The 14802-nt window shown below is 39.9% G+C and overlaps 2 protein-coding genes across 14 annotated transcripts in view; one reads left to right on the top strand and one right to left on the bottom strand.

Annotated features, from left to right (window-relative positions):
• The window catches only part of MTHFS (methenyltetrahydrofolate synthetase), a 61778-nt gene that overhangs the window by 43738 nt on the left and 3238 nt on the right, over positions 1-14802 (bottom strand). For 5 of the 13 annotated variants that reach the window (XR_002786746.2, XM_023552971.2, XM_023552966.2 and 2 more), the window contains exons 2-3: positions 10544-10805; positions 2978-3118 (exon numbers count right to left, since the gene is read on the bottom strand). Coding sequence is in view for 12 of the 13 variants with exons in the window: in XM_023552966.2 (XP_023408734.1) it covers positions 2978-3118; positions 10544-10805 (403 nt within the window). In the remaining variant the exon portion in view is untranslated. The other 8 variants (XM_023552969.2, XM_064267208.1, XM_023552968.2 and 5 more) reach the window with 8 other exon arrangements.
• On the top strand, positions 11876-13767 carry LOC135227260 (thymosin beta-4-like). The gene has a single exon (XM_064267209.1). It carries the CDS (start codon positions 12725-12727, stop codon positions 12935-12937), a length of 213 nt encoding a protein of 70 aa, XP_064123279.1. The 5' UTR covers positions 11876-12724; the 3' UTR covers positions 12938-13767.

Genomic DNA, 14802 nt, shown 5'->3' with positions numbered 1-14802 from the left:
TAAACATAATGTGAGGTTGTTTATTTTTGTGTTCGTTTCTCTGGTTTCATTTTTGCCAAACACTGGAAGAAAATGTGCCATGTTTGTCCTACTGCTTCATGTGCACACTGACACTCTACCAGGGGCCCCTAGAGGACTCATCTGCCAGTATGATAAGCAGAAGCCTAAACTAGTGGCTTTTGACCTTTTTGGAACTTACAGTAAGAAAAACATGTTACATCATGACCCATTACACACACACACCCCAAATGAAATTAAAATTTCTTGATTTTCTACTTGTCTCTCTCACTGAATGCTACTAAATTGAATTAAAAATCTATACTAATAAGGCATGTCTTAAAGTTTGAAAATAACTGGTCTAGACAATCTGATAAACTAATTCATCCCAGGACTTCTTAATAAGTTATTCTGACTTCTTGTGTCCCTACACCCAAAGAACGCCCCCCCTCAAAAAAAAAACCCACTACCATCAAGCTGATTTCGACTCATAGCGACCCTGTAGGACAGAGCAGAACTGTCCCATCGGGTTTCCAAGGCTGTAAATCTTTACAGAAACAGACTGCCACATCTTTCTCCTGCAGAGTGGCTGGTAGGTTTGAACCGCCGACCTTTGGACTCGGAGCCCAGCGCTTAACCACTGTGCCACGAGGGCTCCTCACACCCAAAGAATACTGGCATTTTTTACAATGGATTTCATTGTCTTATACAAAAGTAATGATATGAACAGAATGACATTGTTCAATTTCCATCCCAGAGCTGGCTGTCTCCTTTGCCCATTAGTAATACTGGCTTGTTCTACTTGTTTCTTTACAGATAATCGGGCAATGCACACCTGGCTTTGTGGGCACTGATTAGCATAAGAAGAAAAAACACTGATGAATTATGCACTATTATGTTTGCATCTCTTTGCCATTAGAATCAGTCATTCATTCAACATACAAAAATTAGACCTATTAAAAAAAAAAAAAGGGAAATTTAATCTGGTGAAGAAAACAGTGATGCCTCACCAGGGCACTGTGTTGTAATCTTAAGTTTTACTATGTTTTCCTTGTAGCTTCAATGTGGTTTATTACATCGCTCTTAGCTGTAAACAACAATAATGTCTGAACTCTGCGGCTTAGCTGCAACTGCCACCCCAAACACAGCAAACGAAATTCTTAAAGATTGTATGTTTCTCTAAAGGGCAGGAGAAGGACCACCAGGTAAAAGCCACATGATAGAAAGAACAGCTTTCTAACCTTTACATACTATAATACCTATACAAAGAACACACTACATACAATATAAAGAATATATTTTTTAATATAAATAGCAACTTTCTAATCTTTTATAAAGTGGTCTAAAAATGGAATGAGCTGGCCTACTAAGTGGTGGGTGGGTTCCCAATCCCTGAAAGTATTAAAATTAAAAAAAAAAAAAACAAACTTTAACTACATAAATGGGATGTAATTAAGCAAAGTCTGCGATACAAAGCATATTGCAACGTCACAACAGAGGCACAAACCCAAAGGAAAGAGTGCTTTAATCTGACTAAGGAACCTAAGAGGGCTTCTGGAGAAGGCAACATTTAAGCTGAGCCTTAAACAATAATTAAGATTAAGAACTAGAAAAGCAAAGGCAAAGAAACCTTCCAAAATTGAAAGAGGAAATAAAAACACCTCTTTTCCCCTTTCCTGAGTCTTGCTACAGAATCTGGACTTATTTTCTAAGCAATAAAAACACAGTTTTCAAGTGGCGGAGTAATACGATCTAGCTGAGTTTTAAAGTCACCTTGGCAGCCATGTGAAAGACTGAGAAGATGAGCCCTGGAAGGAGGGTGGCCAGTTAGAAGGTCACCACAGTAACCTCGGGCAGAATTCAACCCCAACATTTGCCAAAGCCATTACAGGCAAAGGCAACATTTCATTTGCTGGCACAGGTTTCTTGAAATCATCGCTTGTCCTCATTTTCAAATGGATAAATTATCTAACTCACTTTTCTGGTAAAAACCACATTTATGGTTCATTTTACAAAAAAGAACAATCAAAAATCTGTTTTCATAAAGTAACATCCCAGTCTTGTGGTCTTTAAAATGCTATCATGAGAAAATTGTAAAGGGATGTTTTTACTGCTAAAGGCATTCAAAGAAATAGATCCTCATGGCTCTCGCCCACAGACGAGATGAGGAGATGAAGGCTACATCCGATCTGGGGGTTAGAAGCTCCCTAGGCTTGCCATACCCATTGCCATCGAGTCAATTCCAACTCAGAGCCACCTTACAGGACAGAGTAGAACTCCCCCGTAAGGTTTCCAAGGAGTGGCTAGTGGATTTCAACTGCCAACCTTTTGGTTAGTAGCCATGCTCTCAACTACTGCGCCACCAGGGCTCCACAGGACTGTTCCATTATCTCTCACTGGAGGGAGAGAGAGAGAACTTGCTGACGAAGAGAAGAGGAGTAAGGGAAGAAAAGCCACACTGGCATTTATACACAGGTTTTCACCAACCTGGCTTGAGATCTAAGAATAAAAGGACTTAAATGGGAGAAAAAAAATTTTTTTTCCTCTAATTCAAACTTCTCTTAAAAATTCTGCCTCTTCTTTGAATTGAACATTACAGAAACATACATAAACCTAATAGACAATTTAACGCCTCAGTTAAAGGTAACAGGATGAAAACTGAATTGGAAAAGCAGTTAAAATACCTGAAGTTCTATAGGTAGAGAGTTTTAAGTCACCTGGGCTAGTCCTTTTAAGTGCTCCATAGTACACTCAATGAGTTATTATGCCTGGATAAAACGTTTAGCAGGCTAACCTATCTTGGCAAGAATAACAGGCTGTAACCCCTAAGGAAGTATCTTTTAATCATAATGGGCTAGGAGTTAACAAAAAGTAAATTACCACTCTCTGAAATGAGAATATATTCTGAAGTTGCTATCGCAAAAGATAAAACAGACAACTCTGGCACAGCTCCGAGGAAGCCTATCATGGGTGTACTTACCATTCAAATCAAAGGCCCCGTTATAAATAAGAGCCTTGGCTGTTCTTCCTGTGTATTTAGTTGAATACAAAACGACTCCGAAAAAGCTTAACTTCATGACCAGTGTGCTTTCAGATGCATGTGACTCGGTGAAGGTTCTTCCTCGGGAAAATAGGACAATGTTCCCATAAATACAATTACCAAGAGTACCTGGTCCATGAATTACGGTTCTGATGTAGTGCGCAGTCAGGAGAGAGAAAGGCAGAAAATCCAGGTGATAAAGCAATCTTCATGAAAGAGGCATTAAGAAAAGAAATGGTACTTCAAAGGGCACTGGAGTGGAAACCCAGAGAACTTGGTGACTGTCGCATTATCATTATCTGCCTGTGTGTCCTTGGGGAAGTCACTTGACCTCCCTGTGCTTCAGTTATCCTGTCTGAAAACGAAGAAGATGAAGTGAGGACCCGAAGGGTTTGCTGCACCTCCCACAGTGCCTAACTCTAAAGGCAATGTTCTCAACTGCTTGGGGCATGGGTAATGTGCAAAAGCATGCGCCCCAATTACAACTGCTCTGATTTATTTTAAGTCATGATTATTTATTTTGAAAATTCAAACAAAATTAATGAGGGGGATATCTGTTCAGAAAAAGAGACGTGTTAAAGGTTTGGAAACGCTACTTCCAGGAACAGCAGGGGCTGTTGCTGTAAATCCTATCAAAACATCAAAACATGTAGGATCTTAAAATTAAACAAAAATAATATTCTTGGACACTGTGACAGTCATTTGTGGTAGCAGGGGTGTTAAGAGTCTCCAAAGAACATTATGAAGTAATACCCATAAACGAGACTGAAAATTCTGTACCAATCCAGCAGTTGTTAAAACATTTGACTTGGCGCTCAGATTCTGGAGACAAAAAAGGCTTTCAGTCTCTTGTCACCACATTTACTTAGCTTTACAGACAGACAGAGAGCAAGAGATGCAGAAGGTACAGCATCTTGGTCTCATCCCAGGCCCAGCAGCTACTCTGGCCTGCAGCTTCTTCTGTCCCCCCACCCCACCCACACAAGGTACTGACAAGAGGCAAAATAGATGTAAGTCACCCTGACACACAGAAGCTACAGCCTCAGTTTCCCACTAATCTTTTAGATCTAGTCCCCTAAGCCAAAGGTGTACATGCCAACTCATAGCTCCCAATACATTACTACCCAGCAGAGAAGGAAGACACAACATTCTACATTTATTTTAAGTCTATCTCTTCCCAAATATCAGTGCAGTGAGAAGTCAGATTGCAAGGTAATTCCCTCACGCAGTTCTAGCTTAGCCCAAGACTCATGTTAACCCTTTACTCACAATTAACTAATGAAAATGTCACCTAACCCATAACCCATTGCCATGGAGTTGATTCCAACTCATAGCAATCCTATAGGACAGAGTAGAACTGCCCCATAGAGTTTCCAAGGAGCACCTGGTGGATATGAACTGCTGACCCCTTGGTTAGCAGCTGTAGCACTTAACCACTATGCCACCAGAATTTCCCAAAAATGTCACAGCATCTAATAAAACAACTATTCCTGTTATACTTTTTTAAATGCCCCTGTGCACAGGCTAGAATCCCTGGGTGGTACAAATGGTTAAGCACTCAGCTACTAACTAAAAAGTTGGCAGTTCGAACCCACCCAGAGGTGTGTCAGAAAGAATGGTCTGGCAAATCTATTACAAAAAGGTCACAGCCATGAAAACTCTATGCAGTTCTACTCTGGAACTCATGGGGTCGTCATGAGTCGGAACGGACTCAACAGCAGTTGGTAGTGGTGGTGCTGGTGGTGGTGGATATACATGTTTATAATGATTTTTAAAATGCAGCTTTCCTATAAAGTTTCAAAAATCTATTAATTTATATAAACATTCTATGAATTCATAATAAACTTTGGCTTCACCTCAAGAACTTTTTACTGAAAATCTGTATGTAGAACACATGGTGCTAGGCACCAAAAATACCAATGATTTAGGAGAAGGTCTCTGCTCTTAAAGAGTCTAAGCCTATGAGGAAAGAAAAGAAATACACCCGCAAGGAAAAATAATAAACCACGGGAACATATGCTAAGCACCAGGTGAATGAGAATTAGAGAAGGAACCAGTATACTGAGGACAGTCAGAGAAGGTTTGGAGAAGGTAATTACACTGACTAATAATAATTTATTGACCTCCAACCACAGGAAGGACTGTGCTAGGTACTCTGCATACAGAATTTTACTTCAGTCTCTCAACAATACAGAGCGTGGGTACTATTATTATCCCCAATTTTCAGATACGGACATCTGCACTTCGTGATGTCAGGTAATGTAATCAAGTGATAAAGCCAAGATGTGAACTCAGGCTGACTCCTAAGCCAATGATCTTCAGCACTAGACTAGAAGGTACTGACCTGAAAGAGCACACGAGACATGTGAGCCTGGAAAAACAGGAGAAGCAGAGTCACTTTCACAGTAACGCACAAAGTGTGTTCTTGGATGATAATTCAACAGCAGCAAATACAACAGCAGCCACAACGGCAGTGAGAGGCCACCTTTCCTAAGCCCTTAGTATGTGTTAAGCTCTTTACAGACACTACCACAGCTAAGCTTCGTAACAGATCTATGATGCAGGTTTCGTTATATCCAGTTATGGGCCATAAAGTGGAAACTGAAAGGAGTTAGGCGACCTTCCCACATTCACAGCGAGTAAGTGGCAGAACTAAAATTTAAATGCAGAGTTATCTGATTCCCAAAGTCCATGTTCTTCATTGCTTGACAACTTGATTGTCTGGGAAAGGAGCAACAGTTAAGGCAGAAAGACAAGTAAGGTCCTGAGAGTGGTCTGAACCTTTGGATTTTATCCAACATCCCTTTTTGGCAACAAATAGCTAGCAGGAACCAGGGTCTGTTCAGCTATAAAAACTTATCCAGTATACAGTGAAAGGTCTGAACAGGGTAGTTAACCTGTGCAAAAAGGTATTTTAGGAAACTTAATCTGGCCAGGAAACCAACTTAAAGTTTATTCCAATGGAAAACATATGAAAAATTAAAATCACAGACACAGGATTCCCCAAAACTGAAACTAGAAAGAGATGGGTGATAAAAACATTACAAAGAAAACTGTGATCATACTTGATAACTGGATGGGTGGGAAAGAGACAAGGATAACTCTGTTCAAACTGGCTACTAGAATTACCGTATTTTAACAGAAATGTAGAAAACACAAGGAGAATAAGAATGAATTTAGATACATTGACATTAAGGGAACAGTGGAACATCTAAGTGGCAACAAAAAGCTGAACAGGACAGCACAAACAAGAGAGCCCTGTGACATGCCCACACAAACCTGCCTCGGTGAGGGCAGCATGCTAATTAACTCCACAAAGGTGAGGACCAGATCAATCTTGTTCACCACTATATCCTCATCACACCTCACACAAAATAGCTGCTTGGTAAGTATTTTCTGAATAAAGAATTATGACCTAATCCAAATTTCTTTAACTATCCTCAAGAGTAAAGGAGCCCTGGTGGCACAACTGTTAAGCCTTTGGCTAAATTCATTTTTGTCATTCTCTTTGTGTGTTTCACATTTCTGCTCACGTAACCGAAAGGTCAGTGGTTCAAACCCACCAGCCGCCCTGTGGGGGGAAAAAAGACCTGGCAATTTGCTTCCATAAAGACTTCAGCCTATGGGGTAGTCCCACTCTGTCCTATAGGGTCGCTATGACTCAGAATCTACTAGATGGCACATAATAACATCATCTCCAAGGGTATCATGATTCTGTCAAATGCCTTGATGAAATTTATATCTATCTTTATTGTATTCTTTCAGATGCTATGCAACCCTATTAAAGAAAGCAATGAGGTCAATTTAATTCAAATTACTTTCAATGAACCCAACCTAACCCCCTGAAAAGTACTGATCATGAACAACCTGTAAGATTGTTGTCCACGTTGTGTTCAAAGACTCTGTCCTTGACACTGCTTCATTCAATTACTAAAAAGTTTTGGCTGAAGACTAGAAAGTCTTCATTGTGATCATTATTTAAATTATCTTTCAGGTATCTATACATAGATATGAATTCCCAAAGTCTCCAGAGATTCAAAAATTTTAAAAATCTGCACTGACAAAGTTATGACGGCAAAGAGCTTATTATATTCTACAGAATTTCAGAAATGACTGACAGCGTAGGTGAATTTGAATTTTGATGAACTGTCCAGTATCCATTCTTCCTTCTTCTGGAAACACCTGCTTTTCCTACCCCCTTCTCAGTTCACTGATATGGGTAGAACTGCAGTGGACATATGCTCCAGCCTAAGCCAGTCAGCTTATCTTTTCTCCCTGGCCAATGATTGATACAGGATGGCCATTTGGCCCAATGTAGGTCAATGAGAATTACACAGGTCTAGGATTTCACAGGGACTGTTAGAAAACAGAATTACTTGCTCTTTTCTGTTCAAACTGCTAGCAGTAAGGATGCTGTGAGGCCCAGAGGTGCCAAGAGCCACCATGTGGCACCAATGGATAAAGCTAACCCAGAAGAAGGCAGAGTCAAAAGGCTGAAAGAGACTGGGTCCTAATGGCATTGATCTAGCCATACTCAAAGCTAGCCTTTCTATGGATTTTTCAATCATTGGGCCAATCAAATCCCATTTTTGCTTAAGCCAAATTGAATCAGATTAGTATGTACTCGCAATGGGAAGATTCCTGGCTAATCTAATTGCCTAAATAGCCCTCACTTTGAGGGTAGGTCCAGTGAACAGGTGGCCCCTCTATTTCTTCTAACAATCTGTTTATTTTGCCTTATACATGATACAAGAATATCCTATGTGAAAATTTCTGCTTAGGAACTTATAATTGCAACTGAGGACACCAAAGCTCACTGTCTTCTAAGCTGCAAGAGTATAAGCAAATTAGAAAGATAAATAGGGTGCATAGCTATGCCAAGGCCAATCTGAGCTCTGATCAGCTTGTGCCAAACGCTGTGAAGCTAGATCTATGCTTCGGCACTGAAGTTGCCACATTTCAAGCTGCTGATGCAGGTAAAAATCCTCGGTGCAGAGTGTGATGCTGGGAGATAACAAACAGCAAAGACCGCCTACTCGAACACTGCTACAAACCCCAACGGAGAGCATCAGCCCCCCCAGACGGCAACCACAAGAAACTACAGACATAATCCCCTTTCCCTCTGCAACCCAAATAGCAAATATCTTCAAAGAAAAACACGTGGAGGAAAAGCCACTAGTGTCACAAATCAGCTTGGATAAATGCTATGGAGGAGAAATAAAAAGAAACAATGTTGGGGTGGACGTTTTTCACTTCAGGCCCAAGTCCTCAACTCCTATATTCTTCATATTCTGTATCTTTTCATTTGACACTTACATTTGACATATATTGCAGGTTGGAATACTTATTCTATTTACATACATTTTCTGCCTCCCCATTTAGACTGTGAGCCCCTTGAGATCTAAGACCATATCTTTCTAGACCTAACAGTGTCTGGCATAAAGTAGATGCTCAGAAAATGTTGGAAATTATCAAAATTTTAAATGCTCAGCTAATCATCAGTTTATCATATACTGATTAATTCTGCCTTCCATGCTTGAAGTTCATAATGTTATCATTTACTGAATCACTCCTAGGTTGTAAGTGATGTGCTAAAAACCGCATATAAATGATATAGCTCATTTATTCGGACTGAGTTTATCCTAACCAGGAAGTGCAACTTAGAGGATAGATTGTACTTCTTTGTTACTCTTCCCCTTGTTGCACTTAGGTGGAACAAATAGATAAAGGTATAAGGTGACATATTTTAGCTCAACCTAAGGTCGATGTTCTAGAAGGGTTAGAGAGATGTTCTACAAAGGGATGGGCTGCCTCTGGAGGAGCTGGTTACCGGAAACGATTAAGCAGAACTTCAATGAGCAGGGACGTTATGGAGATGACAAAAGCACTGGAGGCGCTGTCAAGACAGAGTTTATCAGAATTGGGAAAGTAGCCTGGCCTTCACCCTTAAGCCTTCTAGTCTGGAGAAGTAGCTGCATTAGGGTGAGCAATGTCAGAGCCCACAACGTACTGTCTTTCCTTATGAGTAAGGCTGGGCTACCCCAGGATACGCTGCACTCCATTACTGTCTCATTGTCTTTAAATGCTCACAGTATTTTCCCTTGAAGATACAATGGTGTTTTACAATTCTGGGATTCGTCTGGTCTACTGATGCAGGACATCGGGGAGGTGGATCCAATGTGCTTTTGGTGTCCAGATGGCTAATAAAGCTCAGGAGTGGATAATATGGAGAAAAGTTAAAGTAGCAAAGTAGAATCCCCCTACTACAATGAGCCTTTGACCCTGTCCCCACTGCCTGATCTTACTGGTTTTATAGGTTATGATGTTATATTAGAAGGAGACAGAACATAAAAAGAAAACTGCATACAACTGTGCTGGGAGAAGGAATTTCTTCGCAACCATTTAAGTTTTTGTCAAAAATGTACACCTGTAAGACAGGTTTGAGGTAATGTTTTATCAGATGGTACCCTAAGCTTGTTTTATTTTCAGCTCTTTGATAGCTTGATAATGATAAAATCTCTCAAGCAGTGTTTGGCCAGGGAATAGCATGGATAAAGGGCCAGCATTAGAGAATGCAAAGTGGGGTTGGGAAACTGACAATCAGAGGGGCTGGAAATCAGACTATGAAGTGGGGGAGTAGGAATATGCGAAACTGGAAGAGAAGCAGGGCCCAGAACAGGAAGAGCCTTGTTAAGGAGTATTTCAACCTAAGGACAGCAGGAAATCACTGAAGGACTTCAAAAAGGTGAGAGTAGTGGTCAGATCTGTGTTTTAGAAATAGTGTTTCAATTGCTAGGTAGATAATGGATTGAGAGGGAGGAGAAGGTATGCAAGATATGGGCGAGAAGAAGAGTTAGGAGGCTTTTAGAGTAACCTATGCAAGAGACCATAGTAATTTAGACTCCAGTAGCAGCAACAGATGTGCAGATCCAATAAATATTCAGTAGGTGAAATCATCAGGACTTGGCAACAGAGGAGTCAAGGATGACCCCGAGATTTCTGGCATGGTCACCTGGGTGGCTAGTGCTGCCATACATTGAGATGAACACATGGGAGTAAGGGCTGAGGAGAATACGATTTGGTTAGGATCATGCTGTTTTTGAGATGCCCCTGTGATATCCAAGCAGAAATGTCAGGAAGGTAGTTGACAGATCTGAGCTAGAAATATAAATGTGGAGCTCATTAGCATTCAGACTATAACTGGAACCATGAGAAACAGTAAGATTATCCAGGGAAAAATGCAGAATTCAACCCACAGGGTTAGGGTAAGAGCCTAGGCTAAGGCAAAAATATCTTGGTGCCTTACTATTACTATAGTTTATGCCTCATAGTTTACAGAAGGCATTACATTGAGGTAATGTGAGTGTCCTGGAATATAAGTGGAACACAAATTCGTCTCTATAGGAAAAGCAACTCCCACTGACCCAAAAGTAAAGGTGGATCAGAGGTCTAACAACACAGTCTGACAATGTTCTAATATGTCAGTTCTAACACCATAATACTTACCAGTTGACAAGGCCTCCTCCCGAACCTCGCCCTCAGCAGGCTGGTGAATATTCCAGGACGTTTTGGGAAGCAAAGAAATTTCCTCAGGTGATGCTAATTTCACCATTTCCATGTGGTTGCTCTGGAACTGGTACTGTGGGATGAAGCAGGTTTTGCCTTGTTGGAAAATGTCCTTGATGATCTCCTCTGTCTCAATTTCATCTTGCATGCTCAGAAAGATGGAAATTCTTCTGGACTTTTGATACTGACTGTGGGCAATCACCTGAATGGGAAATGATGGCAATCATATTTTTCCAAGGTTACACTTTTAAAAAATAGTGATCCCCTTAACAGTTTTTTGCTTCTTGCCCAGCCGTCTCCAACTTTTTATCCTCCCATCCCAAAAAGGCAGAGTGGTGTAGTGGGTCAGAAAATGCAGACTCCCTGTAGCTCTGAATCTAACACCTACCTCTCTGATCCCTTTACATCTCTCTCCATACCCAGTCTATCTAGGAGGTGTAAAATATCCATTAGAAAGTCACTGTGGGGACCTGCTGTCCATCTCAGGAATTCCAGGCTTGATCCCCATCTATCCACTTAAATAGACTTCGGTCATCCCATGTGGTTCTCCTAGTTTCTCCGCTTTATTCTGATTCTCAACCTTGGCTCCCACCATCTTCTTTACTGCTTTGTCAGGTTTCTCTCCTCCTAAATTCAGCCCATTTAAAACCTAACTCAAGCCCTACATTTCCTGACTTTTGCAGAATTCTTATTCCATTTACAGTTAATACACCACTTGACATTTAACTAATTATTGTTTCATGTGCCTTAAAATGTAGTATTTCTAATCAGACTGTAAGTTCCTCGGAGATAAAGGACATGCCTTATAATTCTCTTCGTTCTACCTACCCTCATCTTGTTTTCTAATCCTCTTCTACTCAAATGATATTAATATTTTCACAAAGATAGACAATGGGAGGTCTTAAGAGGTAAAGACTCTCTACATGCAGGTGGCAGGTTATGAGCTTTGCCTGCATAGAACAGTACCAATCTCAGGAGCTTACCGAGACCTTTGTTTCCCCCTTCCTCCTCTATTCTTTCCTGTTCTCAGAGCTAAGAAGAAAAAGTACTGCAAAAGCATCTTCGAAATGTTACTGGCAGAAAGATACAGTCAAGTTATTCCTAATAAAAAGGCACACAGAAATTATGTAGACAGGGCAGTAAGTTACAAAGTTGTTTTGAACCCTGAAATAGGTAAAGCAAATGAAAATGAAACCCAGACCTTGGGCAGACCTGAGGTTTTGACACCCGAAGTAGCGAAACTTAAATATCTTCCTTGTTCTCTTGAAAGCTGAATAAGGAAAATAAGAGCTGACTAAGGAGTTACAAACATCAGTTAAAATTCAGTGTTAAACTGAATTAAATCTTTCCTTAAATCTCATTTATATGACAGTAAAGAAGCACAAAAAAGAAAATCCATTACAGCACTGAGAACAAGAGAATAGAGATCTGACTAATTTCTGTGAGACACAGAGCTGATGCAACAGTATTTAAGACAAGACAGAAGCAGATCACCACACTCAAAGAATACAGATGTAGTGGAGGCAGAATCCATTCTTCCCATGGAATCCCAAAGCGACTACAAAAGGCAAAGGAAATCCCACTACTTATCACACTTTCATACATACAGATAATAAAGAATCACCAAAAACTTTGGAAGTACAAAATAAAACCAAAAACCCATTGCTACCGAATAGATTCTGACTCACAGCAACCCGACAGGACAGAGTAAAACTGCCCCACAGAGTTAAAAAACAAAATAGAAGATAAAAAATAAACAAAAATGACCCAGGAGGAATATGAGATAAATGCAGAGAACAGAGAATGTTTCTTAAAATTCTAGTTTTCTCAGAGAAATTCAAGATAACCACAACTATAAAACAATAACAGGCTGTGATGAAAAAGAAGCAATCACAGAATATACCAAATACCAAACCCACTGTCATCGAGTCAGTTCCAACTGACAGCAACCCTACAGGACAGGGTGAACTGCCCTGCCCCACGGGGCTTCCAAGGACTGGCTGGTGGATTCGAACTGCAGAACATTTGGTAATAACTGGAAATTAAAATTGCCATCTCAGCGGCCGCTGCGCATATGGACTGACTCCCTTTGCTCGAGCCTTGCTGGCTTCCTCCACAACCATGTCTGACAAACCTGGTGTGGCTGAAATTGAGAAATTTGGTAAGTCGAAACTGAAGAACACAGAAACGCAAGAGAAAAATCCACTGCCTTCAAAAGAAACGAAGAGGAGAGCAAAGCAGGCAAATCTCAATGAGGCCACACCACCGATATGCACTGTACATTCCACAGCATTGCCTTCTTATTTTCCTTCTTTTAGCTGTTTAACTTTGTAAGATGCAAAGAAAAAAGCTGGGTCAAGTTTAAATGACTGTGTTACCCCTTTTCACATCAAAGAAGCAAGAATTACTGACAACGAAGGCTGCACCTGCCCCTCCCATTAGCCTGTCTGGCTGGCCGGGAAGGAAAAGAACTTGGTTGTTGGCGAAGGGAGGAGCTGGGTGGGATAACAGTGAATAATATAGAGAGAGTAAAAGCAAAGCTAGTCCAAGGCGTCCTGCGGGTATACACTACAGTTTAATTAGAGTGTCATTTTTTTGTTGTTCAAATGATTTTAATAATTTTAATAACTGGAATGCAAATTTTAATATGTAAATAAAGTTTTAAAACCTGAAAAAAAATTTTTTTAATTGCCAAAATTAGAACAATTCAAGAGACAGGCTTAGAACAGGAAAAAGAAAGAAATGGGGAAAAAAATGTCAACAAATAGAAAAATCAGTCTAGGATTTTTTACTATTTCATTAACAGGGATTCCAGAAAATCCCAAAGGAGAAGACATAATCAAAGATACATTAGACAAACAAAGACACTGGTGTTCAGTCTGAGTGGAGGCCAATGGTACCAAAAAGAACGAGGAAAAATAATTTGAAATTTGGGATCCAAACTAGCAAACAAATATGAAGGTAGGTAAAATATAGACACTTTCTAACATGTTTAAAAAGGTATTTTAAAAATACTTTTTAAAGTATTCAGAAGTTTACCTCAGAGAGTAAGTGGGAGTATGGAGTAAGGTGTATATAAGCTTGTATGTGACAGACTGACTTGATTTGTAAACTTCCACTTAAAGCACAATAAAAATTATTTAAAAAAAAAAAAGTTTACCTCACATACACATTTTCTGGGGGGGCGGAAATAAAAGGAAGAAAAGAATCCAAAAAAGAGGAAGGTACTGACGTCAAGAAAAAGCCCTTACCCAGAAGTAGAGTAGAAAGGAACTTCAGGGCAATGGCTGTGCAAAGAAGCAGAAGGCAACCAGACCAACCAGGAGCAGGGGGTTGGAGTGCTTTCAAGATTCATTCTAACAGATAAAAATGACTAAGAATCTATTGATATCATAAAAGCATATTCTTGTTCTGTCAAAAAAAAAAATAAAAGCAATTAGAAACTCTTAGGAAAACAAAGAGTTACATTAGATAAGTATGGTCCAAATAGGTATAAGCTAAAACATGGCACCATTTTGGGCAATCGGTAGATTCTGAATAAAAAAGAAAATATTTGGTATTAATGCTTAAACATTCCTCTCCAAGCTACGCATATCTAGTGACAGAGAATTATATATCCTTTTCTTACAGATTCAATCATAAAACTTGATTCTACAGTAGTATTTATGCATTCAAAATACTTTATATGTTGTTTACTGACATTTCAAATTTATAAATCAGCCACACAAAATGCTCAGTAGACTCATTATAGTTACAGAATATCATAAAACTTGATAATGTAATAATACAGGTGTCAGAGATTTCAAGATGGAGTGGAAAAAAAAAGAAATAAAAGGGCACCAATTTCCTCATCTTATTTAGTCCAAGCATCAAGATATGGCAAAAGCTTGAATTTCTTTACTACACATTTATTACTTTTCTGACAAATTCATAAATTATAAAAAAGGTGCCAATATGAATCACCACCCACCCACCCACTGCCATCAAGTCAATTCTGACTCATGGAGACACTACAGGACAGAGCAGAACCGCCCCGTAGAGTTTCCACGGAGCACCTGGTAGATTCGAACTGTCGACCTTTTGGTTAGCAGCCGTAGCACTTAACCACTACACCACCAGGGTTTCCCCGCCAATATGAATAAATATGGGTTTTGCTTAATTAGAGGGAAAAGGGCATCACTTAATACCTTTGCTGAACA

Source organism: Loxodonta africana, chromosome 13, assembly GCF_030014295.1.
Source record: "Loxodonta africana isolate mLoxAfr1 chromosome 13, mLoxAfr1.hap2, whole genome shotgun sequence".
NCBI lineage: Eukaryota > Metazoa > Chordata > Mammalia > Proboscidea > Elephantidae > Loxodonta > Loxodonta africana.
This window is presented reverse-complemented; position numbering and strand designations above follow the sequence as displayed.

What these genes read in the sequence shown, in the direction of transcription:
- LOC135227260 (XM_064267209.1), top strand. Translation starts at nt 12,725, where the DNA reads ATGTCTGACAAACCTGGTGTGGCTGAAATTGAGAAATTTGGTAAGTCG.